Below are 13,988 nucleotides of genomic sequence, written 5' to 3' on the forward strand. Positions count from 1 at the left end.
CGGAAGCTGTGAGAAGCGTAGTGGGTGCTGTTCACTTCACAGACACCGAGGAGGGCTCGCAAATAACTAGTAAGGGCAGAGCGGGTGAGAGAACGTCCATCTGCAAACTGGAAGAGGGGCTGGGCAGGTCCTTGTGTTGATGTTTGAAGCATGTAGTCTCTTAGGGTGGTGACAGGACAGACCCTTGAGTTTGATTGAGGAATATTGAGTGAAGATTGAAACTTCTATGACCACAATAAATCAGCAGTCAAAGATCAAACACTAAAAGAACAATTGGAGGAATTTTACTTTGACTGCCACAATGTCTGATACAATGACTGCCACAATGTATTGTATTAGAAGTCAAAGCAGCAGTCAAAGATCCAACCCGAAAATAACAATCAGAGGAATTAAACTTGTAAGGTCACAATACGGTAACTTTCGGACTCAAAGGTCAAACACTAAAATAACGATCAGAGGAATTATTTTCTATGGCCACAACAAATTCAGCAGTAAAAGATCAAACAGTATACGTAAAATAACAGTCAGAGGAGTTAAACTTCTAAGTCCAGGATAAATTTGGAAGTCAAAGGTCAAACACTTAACTAACACTCGGCGGATTTAAACTACTGTCACCACAATAAATTCAGCACTCAAAGATCAAACAGTTGACCAGGGCTGTCATAACGTCAGCATTTGGCCTTCGGGAAATGCCTCCTTGGGCTGTTGGTTTGACAAGGATGGGTTCTTGAGACGTTCGCAATTTGTGGACCAGGTGATGGTGTGTTCAGGTCCCTATGCTGGTGCTAGAGGATCTTGTTTGCATGACATGACGTTATCGCCGCCATGTTGATGCACGAAAACAGAAGATCTCTCACCACAGTGCAGCTTCCTTTGTTTGTCCACCAGGAGTTGTACATCTTTCTATTGTTATTGGGGTCTCCAGAGGTAGGGAACGACAAACGGCAATGTACGGGATGGACAAATGTTTGAGTTTTGCATTGGTGGGAAGTTGACCGCCTTGCATGATTTCGTGAAAGCTTTATTTGACTCGATCTGAAACATGCAGATTCGACTTGAAGAACAGGGAAGTGGGAAATCAGTTCCGCCCTGCTGCCAGTTATGGCCAGATAGACAGTGTGATGATGAAGATGAAGAACCTCTGTTGACAGTGAAGTGAGATTTTCCCGACGACGATGGCAAGGGCCTGTGGCTTTCAAAACCGCCATGCGGACGAGCCATAATAAAATTTGTAAACAGCAAAGACACTCCCCACAGTAGACTTAAGAGCTCGCAGAATAACCTCTGATAATAGGAATTACTCCACACAAGAGAAGGCAGAAATGAAATGCCTTCAGATTACAGAACATGTAGTTCCAAAGAGGCCACCACGTGATAGGAGCGGATCATGGAGACTGAGGGATCAAAGGTTATCGCTCATACTTTAATTTTATACAAAAATATTACGAAATGAAACAAAGACCAATAAAACTTAGAGATGTGTAAAATACACTTTTTTGACCAAGATAGGGAGCATAATTATAGATTCCAAGTTTCAGGGACAAGCTGGCTTGAGAAATTGAGTGAGGTGTGAGCCTCCTAGGGGGATCTGTGGGCATGCTTCCCAAGAAAAGTTTTAAATCTTAGTTTTCCTAGATCACTTTTCCTGTATTCTCAGATTATTTAAGCCATTCACTCCTCTTGTGCCCCAGGATGCTCCCATATATTTGTCGCTTGGCAAACTGAAAACACAACCAGAGTCCCAGGCAGCACTCAAACCTGCATTCTCTGTAATTCCAAACTGATGTCAAGTGCCCTTTCCAGTGAGCCACACAAACTAAAACTGTGGATTAATGTTCAATAGTAATATATCATTGTCTAGGTTGTTAGATATCGTGCCCCACCAGTCTGTGAGCTTGACAAGCTAAGGCTATGCAATAATTGCAGTCAGTAAAACACTTTGTGGGTGGCGCATCAGACTGGTGTTACAGAGGTTGCAGGTTAAAGTCCAGTTCTCAGATTTGGTTTTGAGCGTCAAGAAGTGTCCCCCCTTGCTCTTCTCCTGAAGTTCAATGTCACTTGCATCTGGGAATATTAGGGGGAGTAGGGATGGCATAGTTGTGATCTATCACTCGCCCTCCCCCAATGTGGCCCAGGTTCGATTCTGAGCTCAGACCATATGTGGGCTCAGTTTGTTGTTAGTTCTTTCTCTGCTGTGAGGTTTTTCTCTGGGCTCTCTGGCTTTCCCATCTCCTCAGAAACCAACATCAAACGTCAGATTTTTGAAATTTATGATCCAGGTTTTTTTTGGGGGGATATCAAATTAATTAAAAGTAGTTTGGCTAGTGGTAGACAGGTCTCTGTGAAATACTTGCTGTTTGTGGCTTTTTGTTCATTTGGCTATCATCTTTCCATTTTCTGATCTTATGTATAATCGGGTTCAGTATTTGTGTGTGTGTATGTGAAAGATTTGATAATGTTGATATTATTTCAAAGGCATTAATTTTGTTTGTTGTACCTTACAGTTGGAGATTTGTGGTTTATCTTGCAACTACTGTTTATGGTGCTATTGTAACATTTAAGGTGAGTGCCAGATTATTGCTTTTTGGGGACAGAAAGTTGAGGACAGTTTTGCTAAACTTATTATTGAAATTCATACATGCATTGATCGTGCATGAAGAAGCCTAGTGATTCTAGGGGAAACATCGCTAAGTTTCAGGTTAATGTCCAGTACTAGTTTTATTTATTTGTCTATTTATTCAACTGGATGTCTAACATTCACCGTTTTCTTCATACATGTATGTCTGCACTCTTAAATCCTGACATGATCACGAAGAATTACTATGAGAGTTAATTTGTGCTTTAAACACGTAGGCGCACTGTAAAAGGGGTTCACCATTACTTTGCTTTTGCTTTTGTTCAAATCCATGCAAGCATGACTGATAACCCAGGATGGCGATCAATGAAAACAGTTACACCAAAGTGGAACCCTTAGAAGATATTTGTTTTTTAAAAAGGTTCTTTCAAGTCGCAATTATCATATTTTTGTGTTAGTTAAGTGTCATTATTATATTGATTTTCAAGAAAAAAACATTGACATGAAGAAAGATAGCGGGATAAAAAGCAGTGAACTGGAATAACTCCTACACAGAAAAAATGCAGTGAAATCTAATTGAGTTAAGATATTAACAGGAGTGCCAGGGTGGCTTTATTGGTCAGCTGTTTTTGTATAATATTATTCGCTGGTTCTTGCAAATATGGAAACAATAAACAAATTTTAATTTATGAATAAGTAAAGAAAGGGATCTAGTTCTAAACCAGGTTGGTATAATTCCAAACTAAACCCATTCTCGCCTTTGTTAAGTCGTTTAAGATTAAAGATAATCATAGTTTTGATGTCTCCTTGACATCATTTTCCAGTGGGGACAAAAACTAATGACGAACCCACAAATGACCAGCTCCCAATGTCAGTGGCTTCATAGCTCCATTGGTTAGAGCGTCGCACCGGTGTCGCGAGGTCACTGGACCCAACCCCCTTGAAGTCCTGAAATTTTCAGGCTTCTCTTTGTAATTGCTAAATTTGCGTTCATAACTGCAGGGATCAAGTAGCTTCACTTGATTTCATATCCGCAGTGCAAAATGTGATTCCTTCCATGTATCATTTCATTCGAGCTGAAATGTTGATGTTATCAAACAAACAGCTCAACAACGTCGAACGGAAAGCATTCAAGTCTCACTCCCAGGAATCAATGGGTTAATTGCTGCCGTAATGAGTGAGCCTCTAATTGGAAGAACAACACAGTCATTTTTCTTCAAAATGCAACAAATTGTAGTCAAAGGCACAAGGAATTGTGATTATGCCCAAATGGAGGAATTAAGATGCGCAGTGTGATTATTAGTGCCTGCTCTGTTTTTCATTTCGCTTTTTATCCTCAAACTATTAGATAGTTTTAACTGTTACACGACAAAAAAATAAATTCAAAATCCTGCAGTGAAAAAGGCCAAGAATTTGGAATGTTGTTGGAAAAAAATCTTTTAACCGCCTCTCCAGTTCTCAGGTCTGTGCGGTACATCATTTGTGAGTTATTTGTTGAATTGTCTCATGTGGTCCACCAATATGGCTGCCGGTAATCAATGAAAACATCTGGAGTTTGCTTTGCGATGAAAGCACATACTTTTCGCTCATGAGATAAAATACATGTATATGAACACATCTTGTAATGTACTTGAAAGGCTCAAACTGCTGAGATTCATAGGTATAGACTTTTTTTCAACCAAAGAGCTTTGTATGTATCATGGTGTCACACAAGGTGACAATTTGGAAATCCAAAATGCTGTGTTTTCCAAATGAAAGACAACACTGGAAACTTGAAAAATGACTTATTTCTAGGTCATCTTCAACCTTCTTTAGATAAAAATTCAGAAGACCTTGCGATACTGATTTACGAATTTGAAGACATCACTGTGATAACCATCTATTGTTTTGTGTCTCCTCTCGAGTGGGGTCCTGAAGAAGGTGCAGTTAGGAGTCCAGTTTTGTACCATGCCAGCTCAAGACCAATCAAAATCTCCCTTCAATTCCATGCATGAATAAACCGTTGTTGAATTGCCGCAGGCATAATTGAACATCTCCCTTCCCCTCGGCAGCATTTCTACCATTTAGGTAAACTATTAATTCTGGTAATCAATGCTGCATTTAGAGTTACTGGCCATTTGACAACATACATGTAGTTAATGTAGGTGGTGTTTTTTACTGGTAGTCGACCTCTTTTGATAAGGCTGTCACTGTCTTCAAAATAACCATTGATTCCAGTTTGAAATGTAAAATATAATCTGAAAATCTGTATTGTTCTTATTCAAGGAACCCTGGCTTTGGGATTTGAAGCTCTGCTTTTCTGGTCACGGAACCCATGTAAGATGCTACAGAACTGTAGATTAATGCTCAAGGTTAACTGGAAACAGCAGGGTTCATATCATATTTTTTAAACTTATTCTCTTGTCTGAGAGATTGGGATATTGGTAACTAACTTGCAGGAAATGAACTGAGATCAAATGTGTTTCACTGATTTTTGGGAAAATGCGAACTTCTGTGTGAAGTTTACCAGTTTTTCATTGAGGTCATTTTATTCTTCATCTCAGGGATTGAGGGAAGAAAAATCCTTGTTCACTTTTTCAGGTGTCTCCTTGTCCAAACCGAAATCTCTATTAAAATTTTCTTAGACAGGCATCTTACTAACCGAGTTCGATGTGTGTACTGTATAGTAAGTTGCGGACCTATTTTTTTCCCATTAATTTATGACCCAAGCTCGAAGTGCTGGCCGTAAATAAATGGGGAAAAATGAGGATCCATAACTTACAGTGCAGACCAAGAAAACAAGTTAGTAAGACATTTATTATATCTCTGAGGTAGTCAGGTGCACGGGATAAAAAACTAGTTGACTGCAAGTGGAACATTCAGCTGCCATTAGTGAGTAATTGGCATGCATCAAAATCAAAAAGGGAAAATATCTTTTTGGTTTTTTGAAATAGTTGCTTGCAACATTCAAAAGGGTTTATATGTTACATACACAACATGAAAAAAACTGTTGCAAAATGCTGCATCAACATTTCAAATTTAGCGAGCCAGACAACGGGTAGTACTGATGAATATGGCCAGTTAAATTAGCCAATTATAGTGCATGTGCTATCGGAGAGAGATGATAAAATAAATTACAAGTATTTTGAGCATGGTACGTATGTAGATGTCTGGGCTCTTAGAATTTTGACCTGTCTTGTACTTCTGCATCTTCACACACATGACAGAATGAAAATTCTGTCCTTGCCTGTCCCTCGCTTGATATCTGGTCATCTTTCCGGTTTTGAGGGACACTCAATTTACTTGAGTGGCCACATTAGAACCAGGGTAAATGAAAACTTGCAAAACCTTACTTGTGCTCATAAATCATGAAATGCTCTGATGATCATTCGATTTGCTGTACTAATGTACTAATTACTGGTATAGCATGTGATAAAAACATGGTATAATAATAATAATAATAATAATAATAATAACAATAATAATAACAATAACAACTTAAATAAGTGTCAATGGATTTAGCATAGGAGCACTAATCGGGGACACCAACAAAATTAATTCAAGTCAAATCAAATCAAATGTTGGTTTATGTGGAGAGGGGAAAACTGTAGTACCTGGAGAAAAACCTTTCAGAGCAGAGGAGAGAACCAACAAACTCAACCCACACATGACGCCGAGTCTGGGAATGAAACCCGGGCCACATTGTTGGGAGGCGAATGTCAGGCATAACAGTGCTGTAGGAGAATTAATTTAGTTATTTTTTTCTTTCTTTTTTCACCAGCCTCTTACTGATGAGATTTATTATTATTACCTGTTGGAAACAGGATTTTATTTGTCCCTAATTATGTCTTTGTTCGTGGATGTCAAAAGAAAGGTTTGTATAATTCATGAAAACAACGTCTATAAATATAACTAGAAGTGTTGTTACTAAAGTTGTATCAGGTTAATTATTTTTTAAACTCAAGGACAGTGCCACCTATTATTATTGCACCTATAAACTTGTCACATAAGGGCACTTTCGTTTTGTCAGAACTGGCCAGCCAGACCTGTCAGTTTGCGAAGAAAATGGAACAATAATTTGAAGGAACACTTGCATGATAATCACTCGCATTCTTCCAGAGGAGAATATATTATCCTCACAGTGTATTAATTTTGAAGGCTATGTAGAGTTATTCCTGGTTTGGTCAGTCAGTTGTGTCAAATGGAAAGTGCCCTAAGATTTAAGTCAGGCAAAAACATTGGCACAAGAAAGCATGGGCCTTTTATTAATAAACCTGACCTAACATCAATTTTTATTTCATATTTCATTTAATGCAACTAAGATCTACTTTTAATTAATGCATGGTCCTCATTCAGGGAAAGATACCTTTGTATTAGGTGGCACTGTCCTTAAAGGTGAACCCTAGTCTGAGTTTGTCAATATGCTAAAACATTGACACATTATTAAGGCATTTTTAAGTTGACACTACAATCAGGGGCCAGTCGCTCAAAGCCTGGTTAGTGCTAACCGTTGGTTAAGAGATATCAAACCCTATATATTTTCGTGGTATTTAAAACTGTTTAGCACTAACCGATACTTCTCTGCTTTGAAGAATAAGGAGTGTAACTTACAAAGTTATAATTCAAGAGCCAATGTGCCAACATTTTTGCAAGTTTCACTCTTGGGATTGAAAGCTTTAAAAGGGTGGACCTAGATGTTGTTAACCCACTCGTCTCTGAAGCAGACCACAATGACCAGTAATATCAGTAACATGCTTAAGTGTCACTTTTCAGGATTGAAATGGTTTAAGTCAATAATTTTGTAAAAATTGACATTTTTGGCATTCATGTTTCTTTTTGTCCTTTTAGGATTTTTGGCAAATGGTGATTCACCACTTTGTCACATTTTCCTTGTTGGCACTTTCATATAGTACTGGTTTCTTCCGCATTGGTTGTATTATAATGTTGTTGCATGATGTGACAGATGTCTTTCTTGAGGTGGGTGTCTATCACATTTTCTGGATTCTTTCTCAGGAGTAAGGAAAGGAAAGACTGAATTCTTCAGCCTTGAATGGAATTTGAACCATGACCCACTTGCAGCCTAACCCCAGGGTTGTCAAAGTCATGCTGAACTACCCACTGATTAAAGGCATAAATATTCAAAAATATAAACCAATTAACAAATAGTATAGTGTTCAGCATGTACTATTTAAAAAATAAAGTGTTTCTGTCGAGGAACTATCGGCTGGTAGTTGATATTTGCCCGAGAAGCGAAGCTTCGAGGGCAAATATACTAGTTTTAAGAACATCAAATTTCCAAGGGGCAACTACAGTTGTATCAGACCGATAGTTCCGAGACATAAACACTCTATTGTCTTTATTGTTCACTACTAAATTTTCTTCCGTGCGCCAGCTCAAAAATCATGTTGAATTATTTTCAACTTTATTAGACGAAAGCCGTGTCAACCAATGTAAAATTTGAAAAAGAAAACAAACAAAAACGCTCTTAATACAATTTCGATTGTTTATTTTCCAAAAGGCCGCTCGTTTACAGAGGTATTTTCAGCGGACGACTACTATCCATCCGGGTATTTTCCTCGGACGGGCACTATGGGGTGATAGTGTCTCTCCGCGGACGAACACTATCGCGTCACATGATCAATTTAAACCAATAAGAATCGGAGAAAATTTAGTTATAGTTGCGCGGCGGAGGTTGCTGAGCACAGAAGAGGTGTAAGAGTCACACAAGGGATAACCAAGTGGACTCTAGCTTCTTGAGTGCTTAGCAAACCTCCCAAGTTCAACTGTAAGTTGATAGTTAATGCTGAACTGTTTACCATATTTTGTTTTACTATAACATCCCTTTACTGCAAGAAATAAATTTTGTTTAATTCTGTTGATTTGTTTCAGTCGTCAAAGGTTCTTCACTATGCCAACTGGGATACTACTACGACCATAGGGTTTGTCCTCTTTGCTTTGGTGTTTTACAGCACAAGGCTTGTTTATTATCCATTCTGGTAAGTCACTGTTGAATTTTATGGTAAGAAAGGGTAAATTCACTTTTGTCTGGAACTAAGGCGGTTGTATGTACTAATGTATGTATGTTAACGTACTATGAAGCTCATCATGGTTTTGGTTTTGTTGCTGACAGAGCTAGTTTATTACTGATCTTCTTTATTGTTGCTGTCATCTTTTCTACAGGGTGTTGTATACTGTATATTATTCACCAGATTATTGTGGACCTTACAAATCATGGTCTTCTTTCCTGATACTGCTGCTATGCTTACAGGTATTTCTTATTTGACATGTGCTGCGCTATTATTTAACACTTGAAATAATAATGATAATAATGATGATGATGATGATGATGATGATGATAATGAACATAACAGTTTTACTACTCGTGACCCTGTGGCCCTCAAATCAAATCAAACACTGGTTTGAGTATGCGGAGAAAAACCTCCTCGTAGCAGAATAGAGAACCAACAAACTCAACCCACACGTGACTCCACGTCTGTATTCCTGCCAAATTTTTTTTAATTTATAGGCGTCACATTTTTTCCCTGAGAGTGCCAGGGATTTTTGTAGGGCTCTGATGATATCCGAAGATATCCGAAGACTTCCTGCAACTTTGACCCTCTCGTTCCAACCTAGTGACTTTACCAACTAAAAATAAGAGATAAATAAAGAATAAAGTCGATCATTCACATTGACTTTTATTTCCTCTCATCGGTTTCAGTTTCTTTAAATAATTAATATATTTTTCAAAATGTGTCAGTCAATGCTGTAATGGCTCTGACATTTCTACCAGGCGTGAGAATTTGGGACACAGGTGTGAGTTGGCATCGAAGTTTTCGATCTGCCTTAGGCGTGAAACTTGGCAGGTATACAAGTACATCTGGGTGTCGAACACTGGCCACATGGGTGGGAGGCAATAATTAATGTTCTCAGGACTGTGCTAACCCTGCTCCCGTAAAACAAAGAGATCAGATTGTTTTTTAAACAATGTCTTGCAAGTTTTTTTTTTTGAAAAGCTGAAAGAAACGATGTAACTCTTAAATCTTAGCAAGTCAGTGCTAAGCTCTGGAAAACAGTTTATACTTTTCCTAAAATTAACACTCAATAATAATTTGTCTTTTTGTGATTCTATAATGATGGCCTTTTTGTGGGACCTGTGTCCTGTTTTAGTTTCTGAATAGTAAATAAAATTTATGACTTGGTCTATGCCTAGTCCATGATTCCATTTATGCCCAGTTGTCTTCATGAAACCAATAAAGTTATCTGGGAAACATGTGCATAAATGTATTTGCCAGCCAGGAGGTCCTTATTGGGGAAAACTTTGCCAGAGGTCTTAAGTATGCAGCCAAGGGCAAAGTTATTTCCAATACAAGCCAACCTAGCCTGGCAAATAACGCGTTTATTTTTTTCATATGGGATTGCTGTGAAAGGGCCTAAAATGTCTGAAATAATTGATGTTAACAACAAGGGAACGCATGGCTTGAAATATAGTGAGTAATGAGCTTCAAATCAAATCAAGATACATTCACATTTACATTTTATGTTGTTTACGACACTTTTAATTGTTACAAAAAGCTTGAAAAGTTACTGAAGTTGGAAATTTCGGGCCTCTGGAGTATGCGCGATTAGCCAATCAGTTTCAATGATTTAGGATTCCGGACTGCTGAGAAACTGGAGAAAAAATAATATTTATGAAATTGATTCACAGAAATGACAAAGAACTAATGCTCGAAACATGAGCTTTTTATTTAATTTACAGTGGTCAGTTTACCCCCGGGGGGGGGAGTACTTCCTTATAAGAGCTTAATGGGGACGTGCAGCCAGCCAGAGTATGTTTTTCGGGATTTTTGTCTTGAACAGGGTATCGAATTTACCTTTTTTTGTCTTAATCAGGGTATCGATTTATCAGTTTTTGTCTTAAACTGGGGGAAATGTCCTAAAGAGGGTATCAAAAATCGGGATTCTGTCTTAAAATGGGTAGGAAAATCAGTGATATTTGTCTTAAACAGGGTCAGGGTATGAGGGGCCGCGCCGGACATCCCCACCCAGGGATATATCGAGTACCCCCCGCGGGAGTTTACCATATCAGCCCAGTTGATAAACCCATTTTATGTTTCACTTCCCCAACAATGAAGCACCACACTTTCTTCAGAAACTAAACCCCTTTATCCATTTAACGAACCCAATTGTCTGGGAAATATTATTGAGTTAGTGGGGAAACTAGTATACTGTTATATAATTATAATTTTTGAGTGGAATTGACTGAATGCATAAATGGCAGCCAAAAATGTATTCTTTTGTATGTGTGCTAATGAGCCTCGCTATCAAGCAACCTTTCTTTTGTATTTTGTCCATGCAAACGAGGCTAGTGATGCCAATTAGCACATAAACAAAAGAATATTTTTTTGGCCGCTATTTATGCATTCGGTCAATACTCAAAAATGCAAAACTTGTAGAAACTTGTAGTGGTTGCAGTAATCCAGTGCAAAGACCACTTATGCTAGGTTTGAATGGGTGAAGTGGAAACTTAACCCCTTGGTCTATTTAATGAAACTGATTGTCTGGGAAAAAAGTTTTTATTTTGTTGGTGGTGAAAAGTTGCAAATTTTCTATTGAGTTCTACATGCCTGCCATTTTATAGGTCCTTCATCTTTTCTGGGCTCACGCTATCAGCATAGTGGCCAGGATGTCTCTCTCAGGCGGAACGGTAAGTACTCCAAATTTCTTATCCTGCTTGCAGGCGGTAATTTGTATTTCGGGCACCATATTGGATGGGTGAAAGTCGGAAGATCTGGGACGAATTTATTCCCCATTCGTCCCAGATCTTCTGACTTTCAACTGTCCAATATGGCGACCGAAACTGCCTGCAGCTTTTTGCTTTCTTTTCTGAAAGTTGCTCTAGAGCGAGTTTCAATCGAGTGTCGTAAAACCAAAACCAAAGTAATTACTTTGGTCAATCAAAAAGGACAGAGACATTCCAGTAAAGCAATCAAAACTCAAAGTAATTACACGTAGCTGACACAAAGCACAAGAAAATGTGCAGGCACGAGCCACGATTGGTTTAGGTTTCACTTCTGATTGGTTGAAAAAGTGGCATGAGAACTTTGAACCAATCACTGAGTGAAGTAATGCAAAACCAAAGCAATTTGTTAAGTACTTTCGACACTCAATTGAAAACGGCTCTATCTCAGGAAAATCGGAGTACGCGGAGAGAAACCTCCCAGAGAAGAGTAGAGAACCAACAAACTCAACCCACATAAGACGCCAGATCTGGGAATCGAAGCCCGACCTCATTGGTGGGAGGCGAGTGCTCTCACTACTGCGCCATCGCTGCTTCCCTTAAAAGTCCAGTAAAATAACAGCTGCACATTTCACAGCTGTTTCCATTAACTGTCATTGTAACAGTAAACATCCAGAAAACGTCTGAGCTCTTTTGGAGCTGTCAAGGTTCCTATATAATGTCATTTACCAGGTGGACTTGTACTATGATTTTCTTTTCATTTTCACCAGTTTGCTGGAGATATTCGAAGTGACGAAGAGTCTGGTCCAGAAGAAGAGAAATTCGACATGAACGATCAAGATGGCATTCAACATGACAACAAGAAAAAGCAATGAAGAACAACTATTAACAAGTTTCAAAAGAGGGCCTTTTCGTCAGACATGAAACCTTTCCATTCTTAAACTGGGAACTTCAGGGGATAGTTTTCTTGGTTCTTTGCAATCATTTTGCTCATGTCAGCTCAACTCTTTCCTCCCTAAGGATAGGCTAGACAAGGAAAATACTCTTAGCCATAAGTGGCAATGACAACTTTGAGATGCAAGGAGTATTACATCTACTAGATTTCTTGAGTGGCATACAGGTGTACTCAACAAATCTTTTAGTGGTTGTAGTACTCCAATTGTAAAGGCCACTTACATTAGGGGTGAAATTGTTGAGTGCAATTCTTGCGAATTATCATGATCTTTTACCTAAGCATTAGTAAGAATATTCTTGTTGGTGTTTTTGGAATTTCGAGGGGAATGATTTTATTTTCTTTTTAGTTTGCTGTTAGACCTGTCTGTCTTACCGGCCTCATGTAAACTGATAAAGATTTTTGTGAAGGCTGAAATTAACTAATTCCAGTCTGTGTTCTTAGTGGGTTGATATTATGGCCATCTTAATCCCACGTCAGTTTTGAGTTTTAAGAGTCATCCCAGTCATGGTAATTTCTGATTTGATATGATTCAAGAAAGATTGAAAGTCATAGTTGGGCATGCCAGTGAGGACAGGAAAAAAGAAAGTTTTGAAGCACTGAGTTCCAGGCGAAACAATTTTAAAGGAAAAGGAGAAAATTTTAAGAACTTGTCGGTACTGTGCTCCCTCATTTTCTATTTGGTAGGTGGAATTTTGCCAGTTGCTTGCTCTTAAACTTTTGACAAACCTTGACAGCTGTATTGTCAATAGCCATTTAATGAATTGAATCTCATGCTCAAGTGTTATAAGGACATGCCATAAAGCTAAGAAACCAAAGCCCAGACTTAGTGTTGGCAAACATTGTGAACAGTGTCTTCACGAGTGTTTTTGCTCATTAGTGAAACAGATCTTTGAAAGACTTGGGGTGCTTACCATTTACAAAAACCATCCGGTTGAAATTTTCAGGCATAAACATTAAACACTTAAATGCGACGTTGCGGGATAGGGAATCGCAAAAAAGTCTATCCACGTCAGCTAGAGAGACTTAAAAGAGCAGAAAAATAGCATCACCACAAATCAAAGCCCAAATTTTCTGAAGCTTCCCAAACGGAATGGCGTGAACCATTTGATCTTCCAACTGGAATTTCCGGTTTTCCCATGTAAATGGTAAGTACCCTTGATCACCTAGGTTGCATTATTTGAGCTAAACATGCAAAAGGAACAATCCTTTAATACTTTTGGTTTGTGTGAAAGAAGTTAACCTTTCCAACCTGAATCAATTTTATACTTAAGCCAGTGGGTGGAACCAGCAAGCCAAGGGAGACTTCCCCTTTTTAGCAAGTTCAAACACAAAACCTTGTTTAGAATCCATTGTCTATTAACTTTCATTTGACGTTTAATGTTGTTCATTCTCAGTTAATTTATTTATTCAGTAATGATCTGCGAGCCCTGTTCTGTCCTTTCCAGAATCATGGATTCACCACATCTATAAGGGATACCCTTGTCTGCCACGTACTCCTTTTTTACCTCAGGGCTTCCTTCACCTTCACCTGTCCCCTGGCGCCAAGATGGCGCATAGGGCCTCAGCTCAGGGCTTCAAGTTGATAATATTATTGAGCATTGACATTTTTAAATTTGCACATTTTGACATGTTAATTTGCATCTGGCTGAAATTTTGATGTGTCAAAGGAGGAACTTTTACTCCATTATCAAAGTTAGAATATTTCTGAAAGCTGAATGAGTTGCCATTTAGAGCACATTGTA

The 13,988-nt window shown here is 38.6% G+C and overlaps 1 protein-coding gene across 1 annotated transcript in view; it reads left to right on the top strand.

Moving 5' to 3' along the window:
- The window catches only part of LOC138030137 (ceramide synthase 6-like), a 19,105-nt gene extending 6,044 nt beyond the window's left edge, over positions 1–13,061 (top strand). Inside the window, exons 3-10 of the mRNA XM_068878047.1 lie at positions 2,505–2,562; positions 4,841–4,891; positions 6,336–6,428; positions 7,403–7,531; positions 8,444–8,550; positions 8,735–8,822; positions 11,193–11,258; positions 12,062–13,061. Coding sequence (XP_068734148.1) covers positions 2,505–2,562; positions 4,841–4,891; positions 6,336–6,428; positions 7,403–7,531; positions 8,444–8,550; positions 8,735–8,822; positions 11,193–11,258; positions 12,062–12,166 — 697 coding nt within the window. The 3' untranslated portion in view covers positions 12,167–13,061. The remainder of the gene's footprint in view (positions 1–2,504; positions 2,563–4,840; positions 4,892–6,335; positions 6,429–7,402; positions 7,532–8,443; positions 8,551–8,734; positions 8,823–11,192; positions 11,259–12,061) is intronic.
- The last annotated feature ends 927 nt before the right edge of the window (positions 13,062–13,988 follow it).

This window comes from Montipora capricornis, chromosome 1 (genome assembly GCF_036669925.1).
Source record: "Montipora capricornis isolate CH-2021 chromosome 1, ASM3666992v2, whole genome shotgun sequence".
Taxonomy (NCBI): Eukaryota; Metazoa; Cnidaria; class Anthozoa; order Scleractinia; family Acroporidae; genus Montipora; species Montipora capricornis.